The sequence below is a fragment of the Myotis myotis genome, unplaced genomic scaffold (genome assembly GCF_014108235.1).
Source record: "Myotis myotis isolate mMyoMyo1 unplaced genomic scaffold, mMyoMyo1.p scaffold_m19_p_13, whole genome shotgun sequence".
Classification (NCBI taxonomy): domain Eukaryota; kingdom Metazoa; phylum Chordata; class Mammalia; order Chiroptera; family Vespertilionidae; genus Myotis; species Myotis myotis.
The window spans coordinates 18444377-18461825 of NW_023416317.1; the positions used below are offsets into that span (position 1 = coordinate 18444377).

At 56.7% G+C, this 17449-nt stretch overlaps 1 protein-coding gene across 4 annotated transcripts in view; it reads right to left on the minus strand.

The window, feature by feature from the left end:
- Window positions 1–801: 801 nt before the first annotated feature.
- Window positions 802–17449, minus strand: part of NISCH (nischarin) — a 32908-nt gene continuing 16260 nt past the window's right edge. The window contains exons 9-21 of one of the 4 annotated variants that reach the window (XM_036331996.1): window positions 17372–17440; window positions 16656–16841; window positions 16365–16493; window positions 14902–15015; window positions 14476–14587; window positions 10130–10254; window positions 8968–9017; window positions 6572–7948; window positions 4243–4627; window positions 3595–3751; window positions 3011–3139; window positions 2332–2493; window positions 802–2018 (exon numbers count right to left, since the gene is read on the minus strand). In XM_036331996.1, coding sequence (XP_036187889.1) covers window positions 1408–2018; window positions 2332–2493; window positions 3011–3139; window positions 3595–3751; window positions 4243–4627; window positions 6572–7948; window positions 8968–9017; window positions 10130–10254; window positions 14476–14587; window positions 14902–15015; window positions 16365–16493; window positions 16656–16841; window positions 17372–17440 — 3606 coding nt within the window. In that variant the 3' untranslated portion in view covers window positions 802–1407. Of the gene's footprint in view, window positions 2019–2331; window positions 2494–3010; window positions 3140–3594; window positions 3752–4242; window positions 4628–6571; window positions 7949–8967; window positions 9018–10129; window positions 10255–12867; window positions 13926–14475; window positions 14588–14901; window positions 15016–16364; window positions 16494–16655; window positions 16842–17371; window positions 17441–17449 lie in introns of those variants that run through there. The other 3 variants (XM_036331997.1, XM_036331998.1, XM_036331999.1) reach the window with 3 other exon arrangements.

The window sequence follows — 17449 nt, forward strand, 5'->3', positions numbered from 1 at the left end:
CCCCAACACCCAGTCTTCTTGAGGGCGATGGGTCCGCTAGGCCAGGATCCCCAACTGCTGGCACCAAGGAAAACAGAGCAGAAGCAGGCCTGGGAGCCAGGTTGGCCGCTCCTCCCTCATCTCCTCCCTGGTCCTCCCCAAATGGCCCTGCACCTTGGGGACTGAGGCTTCTGATGGGACCAGGATGAGGGGGGGAGGCAAGTGGGCTTAAGGGCCCTGCTCTGGAGTAGGTAGAAATGAGTTAAGGTGGGACACAGGGGCGGGTCCCAACGAAGTCCTAGGTTTTACCTCAGCAGGCTCCCTGAGGATCCCACTTTCAGGACATGAGCAGACGCAGATGGGCATGGGTCTCCTCTCCATGATCCCACCTGGGCCAGCTCCCCACAGGCCTGCCCCCTGCAGACCCCACAGTAAAGAATCCCGACTCTAGGCCTTACCCTGACAACAGGCTGCAGCCTTTGGTGGGGTTGGCCAGGTGAGACATCCCAGACCTGGAGAAGGCAGAAGGGCAGTGAGCCTGTGTGCCAGCCATGCCTGGGGGTTCCGCACTCGCTTAACTGAGGCTCATGGTTTAGCCACAGCCCAGCATAGCCCTGTCCATAGGCCCCTCGCACTGCCCCCCCAGCCTCTGGCCCCGGGAGAGCTGCTCCCTTTGCCGTCACCCCCTCTGCCTCTCCTCCCTCCTTCCTTTCCCCTAATACCTCACCTTCCTGTGTCTCTAGGGGACCCTCTCTCCCTCAGGCATGTCCTGGGCCAATGCCCTGCTGGAACCCCAGTGGACTCTGAAATAAAAGACCCAGACAGTGTCACACTCTACTTTATTGGAATAGAGAAAATAGGCAACAGGAGCCACACTCGGCGCTGGCAGCTCCAGGTCCCCTGCTCCCATCCCACAGCCCCAAGGCCTGGGGGCTCCCGCCCGCACGGGGCTCTCCTGCTCGTCTGGACCAGGAGAAAGCAGCCTTCACTTAGGAAAACTGCACAGGGTGGGAACTTCCAATGTGCACTTTGCTGCCAGCGCAATGATAAGCAGCAAACCCTGACAACAGCAACATCAACGAGACTGGACTTGACATTTCAGAAGAAGACGCGTAAGGGAATAGAGGACTCACGACACCCCGTGTTCACAACAGTCCTACAACAGAAGCTGGGACACTGCTGCGCCTGCCACGCACCACCAGGGGCAGGCCACAGATCCACGGGAGGCCGACGGCACAGGAGGCCCTGGAGGGGCCGGCACTGTCACTCCTGGGACTAGAAAGAATCAACTGAACATGTATGTTCACATTCTGTGGGAGGACAGTCAAGTGAAGGTACCAAAAGGAGGAGAAATCATTTTTTTTAAAAAAAGCAAGCCTGCTTCCCCACACTGAATGGACGCCCATGCTGGACACGAAGGGCCCTGGGCTAGCCAGTGAGCTCAACAGGCAGCTCCCGGCCGCACAGGGCCTCCCACTGGCGGGCCAAGAGCGAGATGAGCTTCTCTCGGCTCTCGGCGCTGGGGACAAACACCTGCCACTGGACCTCGCGGCCCTGGCCGGCTCTGGCTAGGCCATCTGGTACCTCCCCAAAGTGGTCCAGGGTGACGTTGCCCATGAGGTCGTGGCCTTGCACATCGTCAAAGACTAGGGTGAGAGCCTGCGGGTAGGGCTGGTAGCCCATGAGCACACGGTCCAAGTCCCGGACGCGGCGGCCATCGTCTAGCCGGTACCGGTCCCGCTGTGGCGGCTCTTTGGCAAACTCGGGCAGCGGGTAGTGGACAAAGTCCTCGTCCAGGAGGAAGATCTCGGCACTGGTGAGCAGGAGCGTTTTGGGGCGCAAGGTGCCCCTGCAGCGCCCAGGTGGCGGTGTGCCCACCTGGAAGGCCTGCACATACAGCAGGATGCTGAGGGCCGGTGCCTTCCCTGGGTCCGCCATTGTCTGGGCCACGGTGAACGTCAGGTCCCCGACCTCCTCCTCACTGGGGTAGGTGAACTTGACACGGCTAGCATGGACTAGCTCGTAGTTCTCCATCTTCCCTGTAGAGAGAGATGCCCACTGGGCTGGAGCTGGAACTGTGGTGTGTTATGAGTGTCAGTGGCCACAGGCCACCAGAGGCAGGCAGGAGCACTCCAAGCCCCAATGCCCAGGCAGAGACCCACAGACCAGCAGCCCAGAGCAGGTGCGTCTACCAGATGGTTAGGGGTTTGCTGGGATGGAGACTCTGCCATGGGAAACCCTAGCTGGCTGAGCGGGACCAGAGAAAGTGAGGAAGAGAGCACTCCGGGCGTGCTGCACCCTCGGGGCTGGTGAGGCCAGATGGCCTGTCTACAGCCTGAGCGGGGCAGGTACCTGTGGTCTTGTTCCCAAACTCAGAGTAGAAGTCCTTGTCCACAGGCTCAGGTGAGGGCGTGCGTTCCAGGGAGGAGAGCACGGCCATGAGGTGCTGAAGGAAGCTGTGTGTCAGGTAGCTGTCCCGAGTCAAGCACGTCACCACCTGCATCGGGGAGGAGCCTGTGGGAGAAGGGGCTGGTCACGGTTACAGGCAGCTGCTCCCAGCCGTCCTTGCTGCTGGAGTGACCTCCAGTCTCTAGCAGGTCAGCCTGGACCTGGAGACCACACAGCCAGGGCCAAGGCCCAAGTGGGAAAGCATCACGGGGCCTCAACAGAAGGCTACTTCTCAGGCCGGAAGGGCTGTGACTTTTTTCTGGAAGGGGACACAGAGGCATTAGGGAAAGAGCTTAGTCTTCTCTCCTCAGGAAGTGTGAGTCAGAAACATCCTGCCTTAAGCACAGGGCCCACTCGGCCTGCCTCTGGCACTGCCCGCACTTGCTGCTCTGTCCCTCCTGCCCTGAGCCCCGGCCGGTGAGTTCTGCACTCTCAGCAGTTCCTGAAGCTGCTTCCTCCCGCTCCCGTGAAGGGGCTTGTGAGCAGATGACCCTGCCTGCGATAACGCACCCACAGATGGAAGGTGGAAGCCCACTGGTAACACTGGCCTTCGCTAAAATAGGACAAAGCAGTGGTCACTCACCCGTCAGCCGGAAATACTGGTCAAAAAGCCCAACGTTGACTGTCTGCAGGTCACTGAGTTTTAAAACAAAGCACTGGGAGATGTGGAAGGGACTGTTGTTGTAGTCAGTGTTTTTCTGATGCCAGAAATCTATGGAGAAAAGGGGGGGAAGGGGCTGTGCCAGGCGAGCATGAGGGGCCTAGGCACAGCTGAGTCCAGTAGGAATAGGTCCCCTTGGCTGGCCTGGGCAGCTGAGGAGCACCGTCCCCCCTCCACACACACAAGGCCTCATGGGCAATGTGACCTAGAGTCTGAGCCGTGCCTGACTCAGTGGAGTCACCAGGAGCCCCCCACTGGGGCTCTGAGGGGCAAAGCTGCTCCATCCCTTATCATAGCTAGTGCCCAGGTGCTCCCCAGGCCCTGGCTTGGCGCCTTCATGTCTGACCCTAGGTTCCTCATGACAGCGTGGGAGGGGGGGTCGTGTCACCCCCACTCCCAAGAGATTCCCAGTCCAGTGCAGCCAAGTCACTGCTGAGGCCACACAACAGGCCCATCTCCTGGGCACAGGCTCCAGCTCCCGGGCGGCAGCAGGCCCTGGTGCCTACCCTGCAGTGGCTCAGAGAAGTGGCGGCGGAGGCCGTCGTGCAGCACGAAGTACACGGCCTTGGTGGAGAGCAGCATGCAGGCCGTCACCTCCAGCCCCGGCGTCTGGTAGAACACCACCGAGGACCACATGAGGTGCCTCAGCTCCTCGTTCTCCACCTGGACACAAAGGGGCTGGGTTAGGGCTGCAGGAAAGCAGGGCCGGGCAGAGCACGCAGCTTCTCTTCCAGACCGTGCCTGAAACAGACCTCAGGGCAGGCCCCCCTGTTAGGCCCACCACCCTGGTGACATGCCCATAGCCTTGGATGGGGAGACTCAGGCAGGTCATCACATCTTGTCAATAGATTAAATGAAGTTGGAAGCAGATAGGAGGTGAGGGATGGGAGATGGATGTGCAGTGCGGTGTGGGGGGCCCAAGAATAGGAGTGGCCGCAGGGGGCAACGGTGATAGGACAACTGACCAGGAAAGGTCAGTCCGGGACCTCCCAACCTAGACCCTCCAGCTGTGAACAGCTGAAGCTGGGGAAAAGCCAGCAGAGAAGTCAGAGAATCTGAGGCTGACCCCAACACAAACTCTGCAATCTCCAGGACCAACTATGCTTCCTCTCCACACCAGTGCCAGCCAGCAAGACCAGCACCCAGGCCACTACCTCTGCAATGCTGCTGTGGAAGAACTCGACGATGGCACTCCCCCGCAGGCTGGCAATGTGCCGGAGCGATGCGCAGGCGGGCAGGTGTGAGGGGATCTGATTCTCCTCTGAGGTGGACTGGATCAGGTGCTCGCTTGGGTACTGGGCGGGGGCCTCAGCTGGTGCCGGGGCCTCCACTAAGGCTGCAGCTGGGGTCTCCTCTGGGGCTGAGGCCTCTGTTGGGGCTTCTGCTGGAACCAAAGCTGGCACTGAGGTCTCTGCTGGGGCTGGAGCTGGGGTGTCCTCTGGGGCTGAGGCCTTTGCCCGGGCCAGATCTGGGGCCTCCTCTGGGGCTGGTGCTGGCGCTGGAGCCTCTGCTGGGGCTTCCTGGGGACTCTGGTCATCACTGCACCTCCCAATCCCCCAAGAAAGACTATATTAAGATGTAGACCCCAAAGGAGATTCATATCACATGCTCAACCTCAGAAGTGTGAGGGGAAAGCATGCACCACACACACTCCACCTATGGGGCCCTGGAAAGACAAAAGAGCAGAGAAAAGGTACCCAGGCCCTTTCTCTTGGGAGATAGATGGGAAGATGGGAGCACCCCAGGCTAGGATGGCCAGACACTTGTGGCCCATAAACCAAACACTTATTTTGAGCAGGTGATAGAGGAGTCGGAAATGTCACTGCAGAGTCCAGAGTATGACCCAGGTACCCAGGGCTGGGATCTGGGTGCAATCAAGTCTGAGAACCAAAAACTCAAATTACCCCTCAGTCTGCCTTTGGGTCCTCTCAGGTGGCTCAGGCTTTCCTCCACCCCAACCTGGACACAGAACCCTTAAAGCTCCTGGCGGTTGGGGCGCCCCCTGCAACCAGACTACATGCCTACATGCCGGTGCCTGTGCTGAGGGAAGTCCTTGGGAATTGTCTTCTCAACTGGACAGTCTAGCTGTCCAATCAGATCCCTGCCCTCTGGCCCTGCACTAGGCCACATGCCCGAAGAAGCCCCCGGCTGTCCTCCTGCTGGCGCAGACAGGGATGCGGCTGCAGGAATGTAGCAAGGGCTGGTTTTCTGCATGGGGTCCCACTGTGGGAAGGTAACAGCTAGGCTCTGGGGTGGCAGAGAAATGTCACCTAAGCCTTAGCACAGGGGCAGGGAGATGGGGGACAGCTGGGCAGGGCCACCTTGGGCTTAAGCTGTTCACTAGGCATCAGGGGTCCCTGCAGAGGGCATGGGATTTGAGCTGAGCATAGGAGAGGCACCCAATTCAGCCAAGAAGAGGTTGGACGCATTAGTTCGGCAGGAAGGTTGGAGGGAGAAGGCAGGCCCCGTGAGATGCTGGAGTGAGAATATGGTCTCCACTGACTACCAGGATAGACAAGAAAGTGAGCGTAACTATGTCCCGGGGACAAGAAGGTGACAAATGAAGGGCTTTCTTGCCCACGAGGGGAAAACCCAGCATATGTGCAGCCAGGGGGCAGTGAAAGGAAATAGGGGCCCCCTCAAGGGCACAGGCCCCTTGAGCCCCAGGTGGAGGTGAGCTAAGGTGTGACCATGCCCCCCCAGAGATGCCCTCTACCCCAGCCTCAGGCAGCCCTCAGGGAAACCCAAGGAGGGAGCCCAGGGAAAGCCAAGCTGGGGGAGGGGGCAGGGCAGAGAAGAGAGTGGGAATGAGCAGAACAGGGCTCCCAGCTGCCACTCCTTCTCTCTGTGTCCCAGTCTCCCCCAGAAAAAAAGGAGCTTTGCACAAGGTGACCACCCAGCTCACACACTCAGTTCCTTTGAAGGGGACTCCCCAAATTACATACAGAAAGAGAGCCCCATCAGCAACCCAGACCTTCCTGAGCAGGGCTGGGTGGCTCTCAACAGGATAAGGCTTGGCATGGGACTGTGAGGCCCTGAGGGGAGGAGACGGTGGGTGATTCTTAGAGGCTGTGCTGGGCCCAGTGGAGCAGAGCAGAGAAGGCCAAACAAGGTAGGGCAATCACCCCAGCCTGACCTGCCTGCTGGCAGGAGCTCAGGCACCCGGACCCAGCCATGCAGGGCCCTAAATGGCAGGGGACTGGGCCAGACTGTCCTTGTGAAAGGACAGCTTTCTTAGGCCTCTTCTGAAGCCCTGGGAGAGGAGCAGCAGCCCCGTGCCAAGCCCGAGGGAGTCAGGGACACTGCTGAGGGCGGTCAGGAGCTGAGGAGCAGCTGAGGACTGGGCCCACCCTGGACCCACGCACACTCTGCAGGTGCTCAGAGATGGGATTTGGGGCGAGTGATCTCGGACACAGCGATGTGAACTCCCTGCGCACATACCAGTCCCATGCCCTGGCCCCGAAAGCCTGTGCTCAGTCTCACCTGACCCTGTTCTCAGCAGGTTGGCCATCCACGAGGGGGCGCTGGGACTGGCCCCCAGTCGCAGGGGTCTTGGCGATGACCACAGTCTTCAGGTCCTGCAGCGAGGCCCGCAGCTGGTTGTAGATGCGCAGGAAGTGGAACTTCTCATGGGGCAGCACGAAGATGGCGGTGACAAAGCGGTAGCCCACGAGCAGCTCCAGCACATGGCCGTCAGCAAAGGCACCCCGTGGCTGGGTGCAGCTGCGTGTGGGGTCCAGCAGCACAGTGGAGAGTGGCACGCGGCTGAGCTTGAAGCTGTTGCGGTTGCGACAGTTGTGGGTCCCACGGTTGGGCATGGGGTTGAAGTCAGCCTTGATGACGTTGAGGTGCTGGGGTGTGAGCAGCAGCCAGTAGGGGATGGCAGCGGACTTGACAGCCTCGGAGGGTGCACAGCAGGAGCGCCGCACAGCAGAGCAGAGCGTACAGCTGGCCCACTCGATGTTGCCCGAGTAGTCCCCGGCAGCCGTCTGCACCATGCGCTTGTCGCTGTAGACCAGGTAGACCGGGAAGCAGCCTTGGCTGCGCTCCTGGCAGCCGCCCGCCACCTTGTAGAAGGTGAGCAGCTGGCGGAGGAACTCCTGCAGGCTGATGTGGCTGCCATAGAGCACGGGGCTGCACAGCATGGCCATGTGCTGCGGGGCGAAGCATGAGCGCAAGTCGGCGTGGAACTCGTGCAGGTTGGCGGCATCTGAGATGATGAAGAGCGTGTTCTCGCTGTGCCGCACCTTGAGCACCAGACACAGCTCGGGCATGAGAAAGCCGAACTCAGTGAGGTCGCCGTGCGGGAAGCAGAAGACGAAGCGCAGGGAAGAGAGGATGTGCTGGCTGCTGCCCCGTGACTCCTGGTGCGGGATCTCGAAGACAGCAATGCCAAAGTCAGTGAGCACGAGGCAGGCGGCAAACTGGCGGATGCTGCCCTGCACGTGGATCAGGAAGCACCAGAGCACCTTGAGGATGCGGATGTGCTCCAGCAAGAAGTCCTCGTCTGCACCCAGGGCCCACTCCAGGGCCAGGCGCTCCTCCTCACCATCCTCCTCTTCTTCCTCCTCCTCTTCCTCTCCCCGGCCTCCTTCCTCCTCTTCCTCCACATCTGGAGGCCCCATTTCAAAGTAGCGGTTCTCAGCCACATCCTCGTCATCCTCGCCCTGGCCCTCCTCCCGCTGGTTGGCTGCCTCGATCCAGGCTGGCAGCTGCCGCTCGATGGCCTGCCGGATCAGTGTGCTGAGGCGCTGGATAAAGTCCTGGTTGGTGGCTGTGTAGCCAATGCAGGTGAAGGGCAGGAAGATGATTTGGCCAGACCCAGGCACCACCTGGACCTCCGGCTCCGAGTGCTCTGAGCTGTGTGAGAAGCCAGGTCAGTGACACGCTGGGCTGGGACACCCCACCTCTCAAGTCTGGGGCTACACCCTCGTCCTGAGGAACCAACTCATGGGTATCCCAAAATGCTAAATAGCCGAGCCTATTCCTAGGACAAGTGCCCCGCTGGGGAGCCAAGGTGCCAGAAGGCTGGGGCCACCAGTTTCTCCAGAATCCACATGCCCAGGACTCTGATGACATGTTCAGGCCAGTCCTGCCACATCACACTGGTTCCCCCACCTGAAGCATCACACAGATCTTAGTCATTCAGACACTGGCCGTGAGCCCGAGGCAGTGAGTGCTCCAGGGCACGGAGCCGCTTGCTGACAACAGTTCCCTAGGGGCGTTAGGACCTTCACATTTAATTCAAGCCCCTCTCGGCCATTACTGCCCTCACACAGTGTGTGTACATCGGGGCGGAAACGGTCACAGGATGAATCCTTCGGGCTTTTGGGGCCACCCAACCACATAATCTTTTCTTTTTAAAAACAGCTCCTGCCGAAACCGGTTTGGCTCAGTGGATAGAGCGTCGGCCTGCGGACTGAGGGGTCCCAGGTTCGATTCCGGTCAAGGGCATGTACCTGGGTTGCGGGCATATCCCCAGTAGGAGATGTGCAGGAGGCAGCTGATCGATGTTTCTCTCTCATCGATGTTTCTAACTCTCTATCTCTCTCCCTTCCTCTCTGTAAAAAATCAATAAAATATATTTAAAAAAAAATAAAAAAATAAAAAAAATAAAAACAGCTCCTTAAGCATGGAACAATCATTCTTATCTCACAGGCTGTGGACCAAACCAGCCTCGATCTGCTGATCCCTTCTGTAGAATGACATATGTCCTTAGACTCAAATTTAGAAGCAGACCAGGGCTTTTCATATCTGTGTTTAATTTAAAGGAAGAGGTAGTTCTGGAAGACTCCTGTGAATACATATTTAACAAAATCCAACTAGTTACCGCTAGCCCACAGCCGAGTGTGTACAGGCCTTCTCAACCTCTTCCTTACCTTGCACCGCCAACAGCTCCAGGTATGTCCCTTAAATCATCAGAAGGTGCCTGACGGAGAAGGAAATGTGGTCAGCCCCCACCTGCCTCGGCCATTCCCTGGCATTTTCTGGTGCTAGACCCTGAGCCAGGCACCCTGCCCTCCCTCTCCCTCCCTGCAGGCAGTTCCTCACCATCCCACGCTCCATTCTGGGTGAATTATGGGGCCTGGAGACAGAGAGACTTCCAGTTATCCTGCCAGTGCACAGCAAGGCTGATTGCCACCCGGGTCAGTTTGCCCCCAGCCCACACTCCCAGTTCCTGGGCCAGAACCTCTTGCCACTCTGAAGTTCAGTTTGTGCCGCTGGGTCTAGCATCCAAGTGCTCCCTGTGCCACCCCAGAGGGTCCTTATGGACAATACACCAACTTGGTAACTGGTCAGCAGAAGACAGAATGAACAGAGGCTGCACAGTACCTGGCAAGGCCCTCCCAGGGGTCTCTGGACAACAGGGAGGGAGAAGGGAGTGCCACGGCGTGCTGGGGTAAGGTGAGGCCTCTCAAACAACCACAGGGGTCACACTGTCCGGGCTATTGTTGACTAGAGATGGGGCTAGAGGGAGGTCTGACAGGTGGCAAGCACACGCTCCAACATGGCAAATGAGCCACTCACACCACACTTGCCACCTCCTCTCTTCCCAGGACACATGAAGGAACCCTTAGCAGCAGCCAGAGAAGGTGCCACAGTCACACAGTGTCCCAAACTACCAGGATGACATGCAGGGATGGGCAGAATAGCCCTGGGGTGCCAGGCAACAGGGGAGAAACTCTGATGGGTTTGGAACCCAAACAAGGCCCCCTCCACTCCAGAACCTTCAGAATTGCTTTCCCCAAGGGAATCCACTCATGTAAACTAAAGGTTATCTGGCTTTGCCCTCCAGGGCCCAGTGAGAGAACTGTCTGTTCCCACTAACAGAGGGAGACAGGGAGGAGGGAGGGGGAGAGAATGAGAGCGGGGAGAGGAGGAAGGGAGGGAGGGAGGGAGGGAGGACACCACAAAGCAGAGTACACCAATCGCTGGCAGCATCTGCCATAACTCTTGGCAGGCCACCTCCTACTTCCCAACAGCCTCAAACAGAGCTGGAACAGAGGTAACCAATCTGCAGAAGCAGGAGGCAGGCATTACCTGTCCTGCAGGGATGGACTCCAAGGAATCAGAGCATCCCCGGGCAATGGGCCGGTCCTCGGGAGTAAGACTGTCCGTGGACGAGAGGCTGCTGGCCAGGGCCTCCTCTTGCACAAACATGATTCCTGGAGAGACCAGGGGCAGGCGGGGGGGACAGCGGGGCAGGAAGAGCAGCCATTCAACAAATGGGGCTGGGCCCTCGGGATTCTGGCATTGGCCCAGGGATAGACAGACCCCCAAACCCAGCCACATGGATTACAGGATAAAATGTTAAAACTGAAATCTTAAAATAACTTGAAGAAAGAACAAATGATTGCTTATCCAATTTCAGGGTAGAGAGAGACTTTCTGAGCCTAAATCGAAAGGAAGAATTTGAAATGTGACTACATAAAAACTAAACTTCTATAAGTAAACAAAGAAATGAGAAAAAGGCATTGGCAATATTTGAGGAACATTTGTATCTTTTTATAAAAAGCTGTTACAGCCCTAACCGGTTTGGCTCAGTGGATAGAGCATCGGCCTGTGGACTGAAGGGTCCCAGATTCGATTCCAGTCAAGGACATGTACCTTGGTTGCGGGCACATCTCCAGTAGGGAGTGTGCAGGAGGCAGCTGAATCGATGTTTCTCTCTCATCGATGTTTCTAACTCTCTATCCCTTTCCCTCTCCCTTCCTCTCTGTAAAAAATCAATAAAATATAAATATTTTTAAAAAGCTGTTACAGATGACAAAAATAAGGGATAACGTTGGGAATCCCACTAGAAGACAGACTGCAAAGAATGCAAACACATTTCACAAAAGATGGTCAATAGATATCACACGAAACAATGCTCACCCTCCTTCACAAATCAGCACGGAAGGGCAAGCTGGAATAAGACACCAGTTTTGTCTCTCATTTTGGCAAAGTTTAGACTGATTGTGTGGCCCGGACTTGGCCGAACTGGGTAGAGGCAGGCACTGGCGTGGGAGCTGGCCCACCCGTCAGGAGAGCAGTTTGGCAATATGTCCATCAAGAGCCTTAAACATGTTCACTCCTAGAGCCTTCCCAGAGAAATGGCTGGACACCGCCCACAACGATCTGACATCTCTGCAGAGCTTCACAGACACACGAGGGCACAGGACCTCCACGCCGGTACCCGTGGCTTGCTTCCACAGGACCACCCCTCTGGCCTCCCCTCGTCAGCCTTCCACAGACAGCACACGCTGACTTATGCACTATGGAAACAACGGGGTGTTTTTAAATCCTGCTGAGGCTGTTTTACGTCTAAGCCTGATATTTCACACCTAGACTGGCCGAAGGCAAAGCCTTTTTAATGTTTTCCTAAGTGCAGTTTGTTGGGTGAACATGGCATCAACCTCATTTCACAAAAATCTGGAGGAGCCCAAGGCTTGGCCTGGCTTTACAACCAGTCACCACAGGTTAAAGCCCTAGAGGTCACAGACCCTAGTCCAGCTCAGCAGCTGCCCAGGGACAAGACAACTCACATAACCCAGGTCCTCTGCCCATGGGGTAGGCAGGCTGAGGGCCCACGCCCAGACCACCCCCCACCCCAGCGAAGCAGCAGGGACTGCACAGGCAGGAAGGGCAAACACACAGCTATGCGTAAGCGCACTGTTCTCTCCTAGAACCCACCCTCCTCCCTCACATGCTCAGGTCCTGCCCAGCTTTTGAGGACCCCTACACACAACCTCCGCTGCAAAGGCCCTGCTCTAGCCATACCTCTCCCTCTACAAAACGCCCCCCGGCACTCTGTCCTGTTTCCCTGGGCACACAGCTTCCTCAGGGGCACTGTCCTGGTCACCTTGAAACTCCCCATCAAGGACACGGGAGAGGGAGGCCTCCATGACCACTTCTGATGAGCCGGGAGCAGTGCTCGGTGCTTCCCGTGTTGGCTCACGCACACCTCGTTCAGTTCATCACATCTAAGATGCATGGGCATGCATCTTGGCCTTAGCAGGTGTCCACGGAAGGTTTCCACACGACTCCATCACGAGTACCAGCAACTATGAGACAGCACTGACTGAAAGACACATCTCAATTTCAGAAGCTGTGTACATCTTAGAAGTGATGAAGCTGGGTGTTCACACTTTATAGTTGAGAAAACAGAACTTCAGAGAGGCTACACGTTGTTTGAGGGAACACAGCCAAGGAAGGTGGGGCACAAACTCAGCTGTCTGACCCCAGGAGCCTGCTCCTCACCTCTTCTCTCCAGCCCCTCAGCTCCGCCCCGCCTGGTGAGCCCGCCACGGCCTTCCGCACTTTAGCGCCTATCGGTCACAATCCTCGGTGGCTCCAACCAGCTGGCTAACAGCTTCTGAAATGACCAGAGGCCTGATGTCCACTGGACAGTGCCCTTCACACAGGCCTCCGAGTGACCAGTTTATTCACACATATACACACTTCTAGGATCAGGCTGGGAGCAAAGCTGTTTCCACATGGAGAAATCCATGTCCATCCATGCAAGACCCAGCAGCTCATGGCTGGACACAAAAATATCTGTGGATTCCTCCATATTAGCGAGAAAAGAAAGCAACATTTTGTCACCCCCCCTCCCCCCACCCCCCAGCCCTGTTTGGAGCCAAGGAAGTGAGAATTGGGATAATCTCGCTGCTTCCTTCCTGGACCACAGTCAGTACAAACAAGTGGTCAGAAAGGGCCACTCAGAGGACGGGACAAGGACATCAGGAGAGCAATTGGATGGGGGCCCGACTTTGCTTCTCACAGAAAGGAAAGAGATGTGCACACAAAGACATCCACTGCAGTTTTATTTATAAGAGGTGCAAGTCTGGAGACAGTGTCTAAATGTCCATCAGCTGGGGAAAGGGAACAGACTACAGTGAGCCACTCGGTGGTGTGTCCCCAGGAGTGGGGGGGCAGTGAAGAAGAGGGCTGAGGCCTGGGCCTGGCTGGTGCAGAGGCTTCACCATCAAACGGGGGGCTGCCTGCAGCTATGGCCCTGGGGGCAATGCCTCACTCACCTGGCCTGCGGTCTGCTCTCTACCAGCTTGTTCTCCACTTGCTCACTCACTCACACACCCGGTCACTTCCACAAAAGCTGGCTGAGGACCGGCTAGCCCCTGGCCTAGGACCACTTGCCTCCCTGTCCTCCCCAGTGCTGTGAGGCCCAAAGAGGGTTCTGGCTCCCAGCAGGAGGTGGGGTCAGGGAAGTCTTCAGTGGGATACCAACCTCCTGCCCCTTTTATGTAAAAAAATAAAACTTTCTCAGTCAAGTGTTACAAAAGCAAATGGCCATCGCTCTGGCACGTGACATCAGCATCCATTCTCAGGAATGCTCTCCGCATCTCTCAGCTGTGACCCCGGTGCACCGCCCTGCAGCAGGCTGATTTACCCTCAGCATTCTCCCTCCTTCCTACCCAGCCCTCCTCTCTGATGTGATGGCTGCAGAGTATCCGGCACCACTGCCTAATCTCCCTCTCATCCTCTGACGTCTGTCACATCCCCTGCTTTGCTAGCATAAATAGCGCTGCAGCGAGCAGTTCATCATCTCCCCTTCCCATTATCTTATCCCACCAAGATAAACTCCCCACCACTTGGGGTTACCAGGTCAAGGAGTGGGAACGTTTTTCTGGCTCTTGAAACATAGGGTCAAACTGTTTTCCCAAGACCTCACACCAAGTTCTGCATCTCCAGGAGCCCGGGTGGGCGGGCGGCGTTCCTTCCTGTGTGTCCCGAGCCTCGGTTCCACTCGGGACGGCACACCCTCCCCTCTTCCGTGGGGGCCGGGCCAGCAGACACTCTCATGGGACCTGCTTCACTCACTCATCTCCGAGGATGCCTGGGTTCAGAGGTGAAAGCCCTTTGAAAACGCTAAGACAGTGGGCAGGTGAAAAGGCTTGGTCTTCCATGGGTCCTGGACAGCCTGTCTGGCCCCACAAATAGTGTCTGGGCCTGAGCCACAGAGATGAGGCGATGATAAAAGCAAGTTCCCCATGCGGGGATCAAGGCAGCCGATTCAGGAAAGTAACAAGGCTTGGCTTCCCGTTAATAAGGAGCCAATCCGCCCACACAGCCTGTGGGGGGAGCCAGCAGCTGAGCCTGTTCCAAGAGCAGCCTCAGGGCCGCAGTGACACCCTATGGTTTCCTAGAGGAGCTGATGTGGGTGTCAGAACAATGTGGGGGGTGGTCCTCACTAAGCAAACCACAGAGCTGAAATCAGGCCAGGCACCCCCACCATGTGCCACCCAGAGAGGAGCTGGCTGGTAGACAGCACCACACCCACCCTGTGTCTGAACCCTGCCGGGAGCAGATGCCAGCACCTCCCCCCAACCCCAGCCCAGCCAGGGCCCATGTGGCTCTGCTAGGCAGAAAGCTACATACATGATTACCTTGGTTGGAGAGGATGGGCTGGGGCAGGGAGGCGGACGTGGGAGCCACGGTGGGAGGGGAGCTGCTGGGTCTGACACAGGGGGCAGCGGAGAGCTGGCAATCCTCGCCAACCTAGGAGAGTGCTCGAGTCAGCCCAGGAAAAAAAGAGAAGGATCGGGAAGAAAAGAACTCGAAAAGCCAGGGATGAGGAGAAACTCAGAGGTTCTCACAAACAATGGGGATGCGAAGTCAGTCTCGCGTAGTCCTCACCACCCTGTACAGCAGGTACTATCACCACCCTCACCGTGCAGATGAGAATAGACGGTGTGACTTGCCCAAGGTCATGTGTCAGGACTCAGTGGCTGTGAGTAGCCCAGAGCCCAGTTCACTGGAGCCAGCTCCTTCCTTGGCTGCTCCTCACCACCACTCCTCCCATACAGACCCACCTTCTTCTCAGGCTGGCCCAGTTTGGACTTGACCTCCTTGGCTTTCTGAATTGCTTTCAGCACTTCCACCGTGTCCAACTCTTTCTCTGTGGTCACTGAGTTGTCCAGACAGACCTACAGAATCCAGAAACGGCGATCAGCCTAGGAGCTGGCAAGCAGAGAGCAGAATGACAGGAGCCTGGCAATGTGGGGGCCAGGCCTGGGGGCTCAGCCCACTGGGAGGTGAGTTCCTCACCATCCATGGAAGTGACTTGCAAGTTCCTTAGAGCGGTCCAGGGAGGTCCCACAGGGCCTAGTCTGTTACTGAGAGTCCCTTTCCAAAAAGGTGAGGCAGGGGTACAAGGTCCATTGCAGAGGCCTCTTGGATGGCTGGGATTGGGGTAAGGTGATGACTTGAACTAAGCCCCCAATTACGGTGGAACTCACATCAGCAAAGAGCATAGAGAAGGCCTCTGGGCTGGGCACTGGAGGACAGAGGCATGGAAAGCAGGCACCCTGCCTGCAAATGCAGGAGGGGTTGTGGGCTGGCAGGCAGTGTGGAGCGGGCAGGAGGAGAGATGTCATCTTGTGAACACTGTCTTGGTGACAGTGTGAGTGGCATTTGGGACCGAAAAGAGATTGGGGGTGGGGGAGGATGAGAAAAGAATGCAGACTTCCAGTATCTTCTGGCCTGGAATTTGGGGAAATGGGGGAGGGGCCTGCTTGAGGAGACAGGTGAACCTGGCTAAAGACCTGTTCTGTTGGCAGGGTGGCTGTTGGCCAGACACACTCAACAGGCAGCAGATACTGCGGGGCTACACTGGCAAAGGTGGGCGCACCCTTGGGGTCTGTAGTCAGACTTCGTGGCCAGAAGTCATCCAGGACACAGGATTTTTAAAAATATCTTATTTTTGGCCTTGGCTAGGTAGCTCAGTTGGTTAGAGCATCATCCCAATATGCCAAGGTTGCAGGTTTGATCCCAGGTCAGGGCATATATGAGGAGCAAACAATGAGTGCATAAATAAGCGAACAACGAATCGATGTCTCTCTAAAAAAAAAAATCAAATCAATAAAAAATATTAAATACCTTATTTCTAACCCTTGCCTATAATAATCAATGTTGCTTTTGACAAGCTGAAGACAGTCCCTCTACACTGAGGCTCTGCCTGTGGGTTCATGGGGAGCCCTTCTGGGCTGCAGCTCTGCTGGAGGCAATGTGAGGAAGTCCTCTGGGGAACCGTGGTGGCCACTGGCCGCTGACAGGAGGGGTTGCAGGAAGGGTGAAGGAGGTTTTTCTTGGGGAGGCAGCAGACTTCCCAGAACTGAAAGGCCACTTAGGGTGAGGAAGTCCTTCTGAAGCAGGCAAGGGTAATAAGACAGTGGACATCAGCAGTGGTTCTGCCTGTGTAGATGTGGACTCTGTCTGACTGTCTCTTTGATCAAGCCAACCCCCACCCACTCTAGCCCCTACCCTGGCAGCCTACCTCAGAGGCCCTCTCTCCAAACAGAGCCAGCACCTTGGTCCGGTAGTCGGGGATGATGCTCAGGGGGTTGTTCAGCAGAGCCACGTGCTCCAGGCACGGGAGGCTGCCTATGCTCCGGACCTCCTCCATCTGCAAGGCACGAATTCCATTCCCCTCGTCCCTTCTTTTAACACTTTGGCAACATGACAACACGTTTGACAGCCTTTTAATGAAAGAAGGCTTAGCATTCTTCTTTAAAGTGATAAACAGCCATCCCACAACCCTGACATCCTAACGGGGGACATGGATCACCTGTTCGATTCTGTTGTTGCTGAGGTCCAGGTTGACCAAGGAGTAGAGCTTGTGCAGGCCACTCAGACTCTCGAGCAGGTTGCCAGCCAGGTTCAGAGTCTTGATGTTCCCCAGTTTGGTGTGAACCCCTTCCAAGGAGGACAGCTTGTTGTAGGACAGGTCCAGGTGCACGAGGTTGTACAGGTGCTGAGGCGACATTGAGAACAGGGGAAAGTGGTCTAGGTCAAGGCTGCAAGGAAAGGGAACCGACACTAAAGGTGTGATGAGCCTCCAATCCGAAATGGCCAGCTCTGCAGGTCAGCTCCATTCCCTCTGGCCGGCATTTGGAAGGGAACTCCCTCTTTTCCCCTGCACATGCCACAGCCCAGTGGCACTTCCTGCAGAGACAGCACAGCCCACAGGGTAGGTGTGAGCTTTGAAAACGAGCTTGTACCTTCATGATGGAGGTGCAACATCTCCACCTCGCTCGATTTGTACTTATGCATCTTTTCTAACTCTGGGGAACTACAGTGACAATCGCTCCGTGCAACGCTGGGACCCTAAAGGGATAGCAGCAGCTCCTGCCGCTACAAACCTCTGGAGTACCCAGACACCTTTCCAGTGCCTGTGAGAGAAAACCCAGGGTATGGCCAAATTCCCAAGGCTGAGTCAGCCTTCTGAACTCTCAGGGACCTTGTAAGAAGCCCAAAGGTGGCAACGGTCTTCAAAGACATTACCTGCAGGTTGTCCACAACTAGCACTCCATTATGACTCATGTCCAGGAACTCAAGCTTTGGAATCAGTTTCTTGTGGGG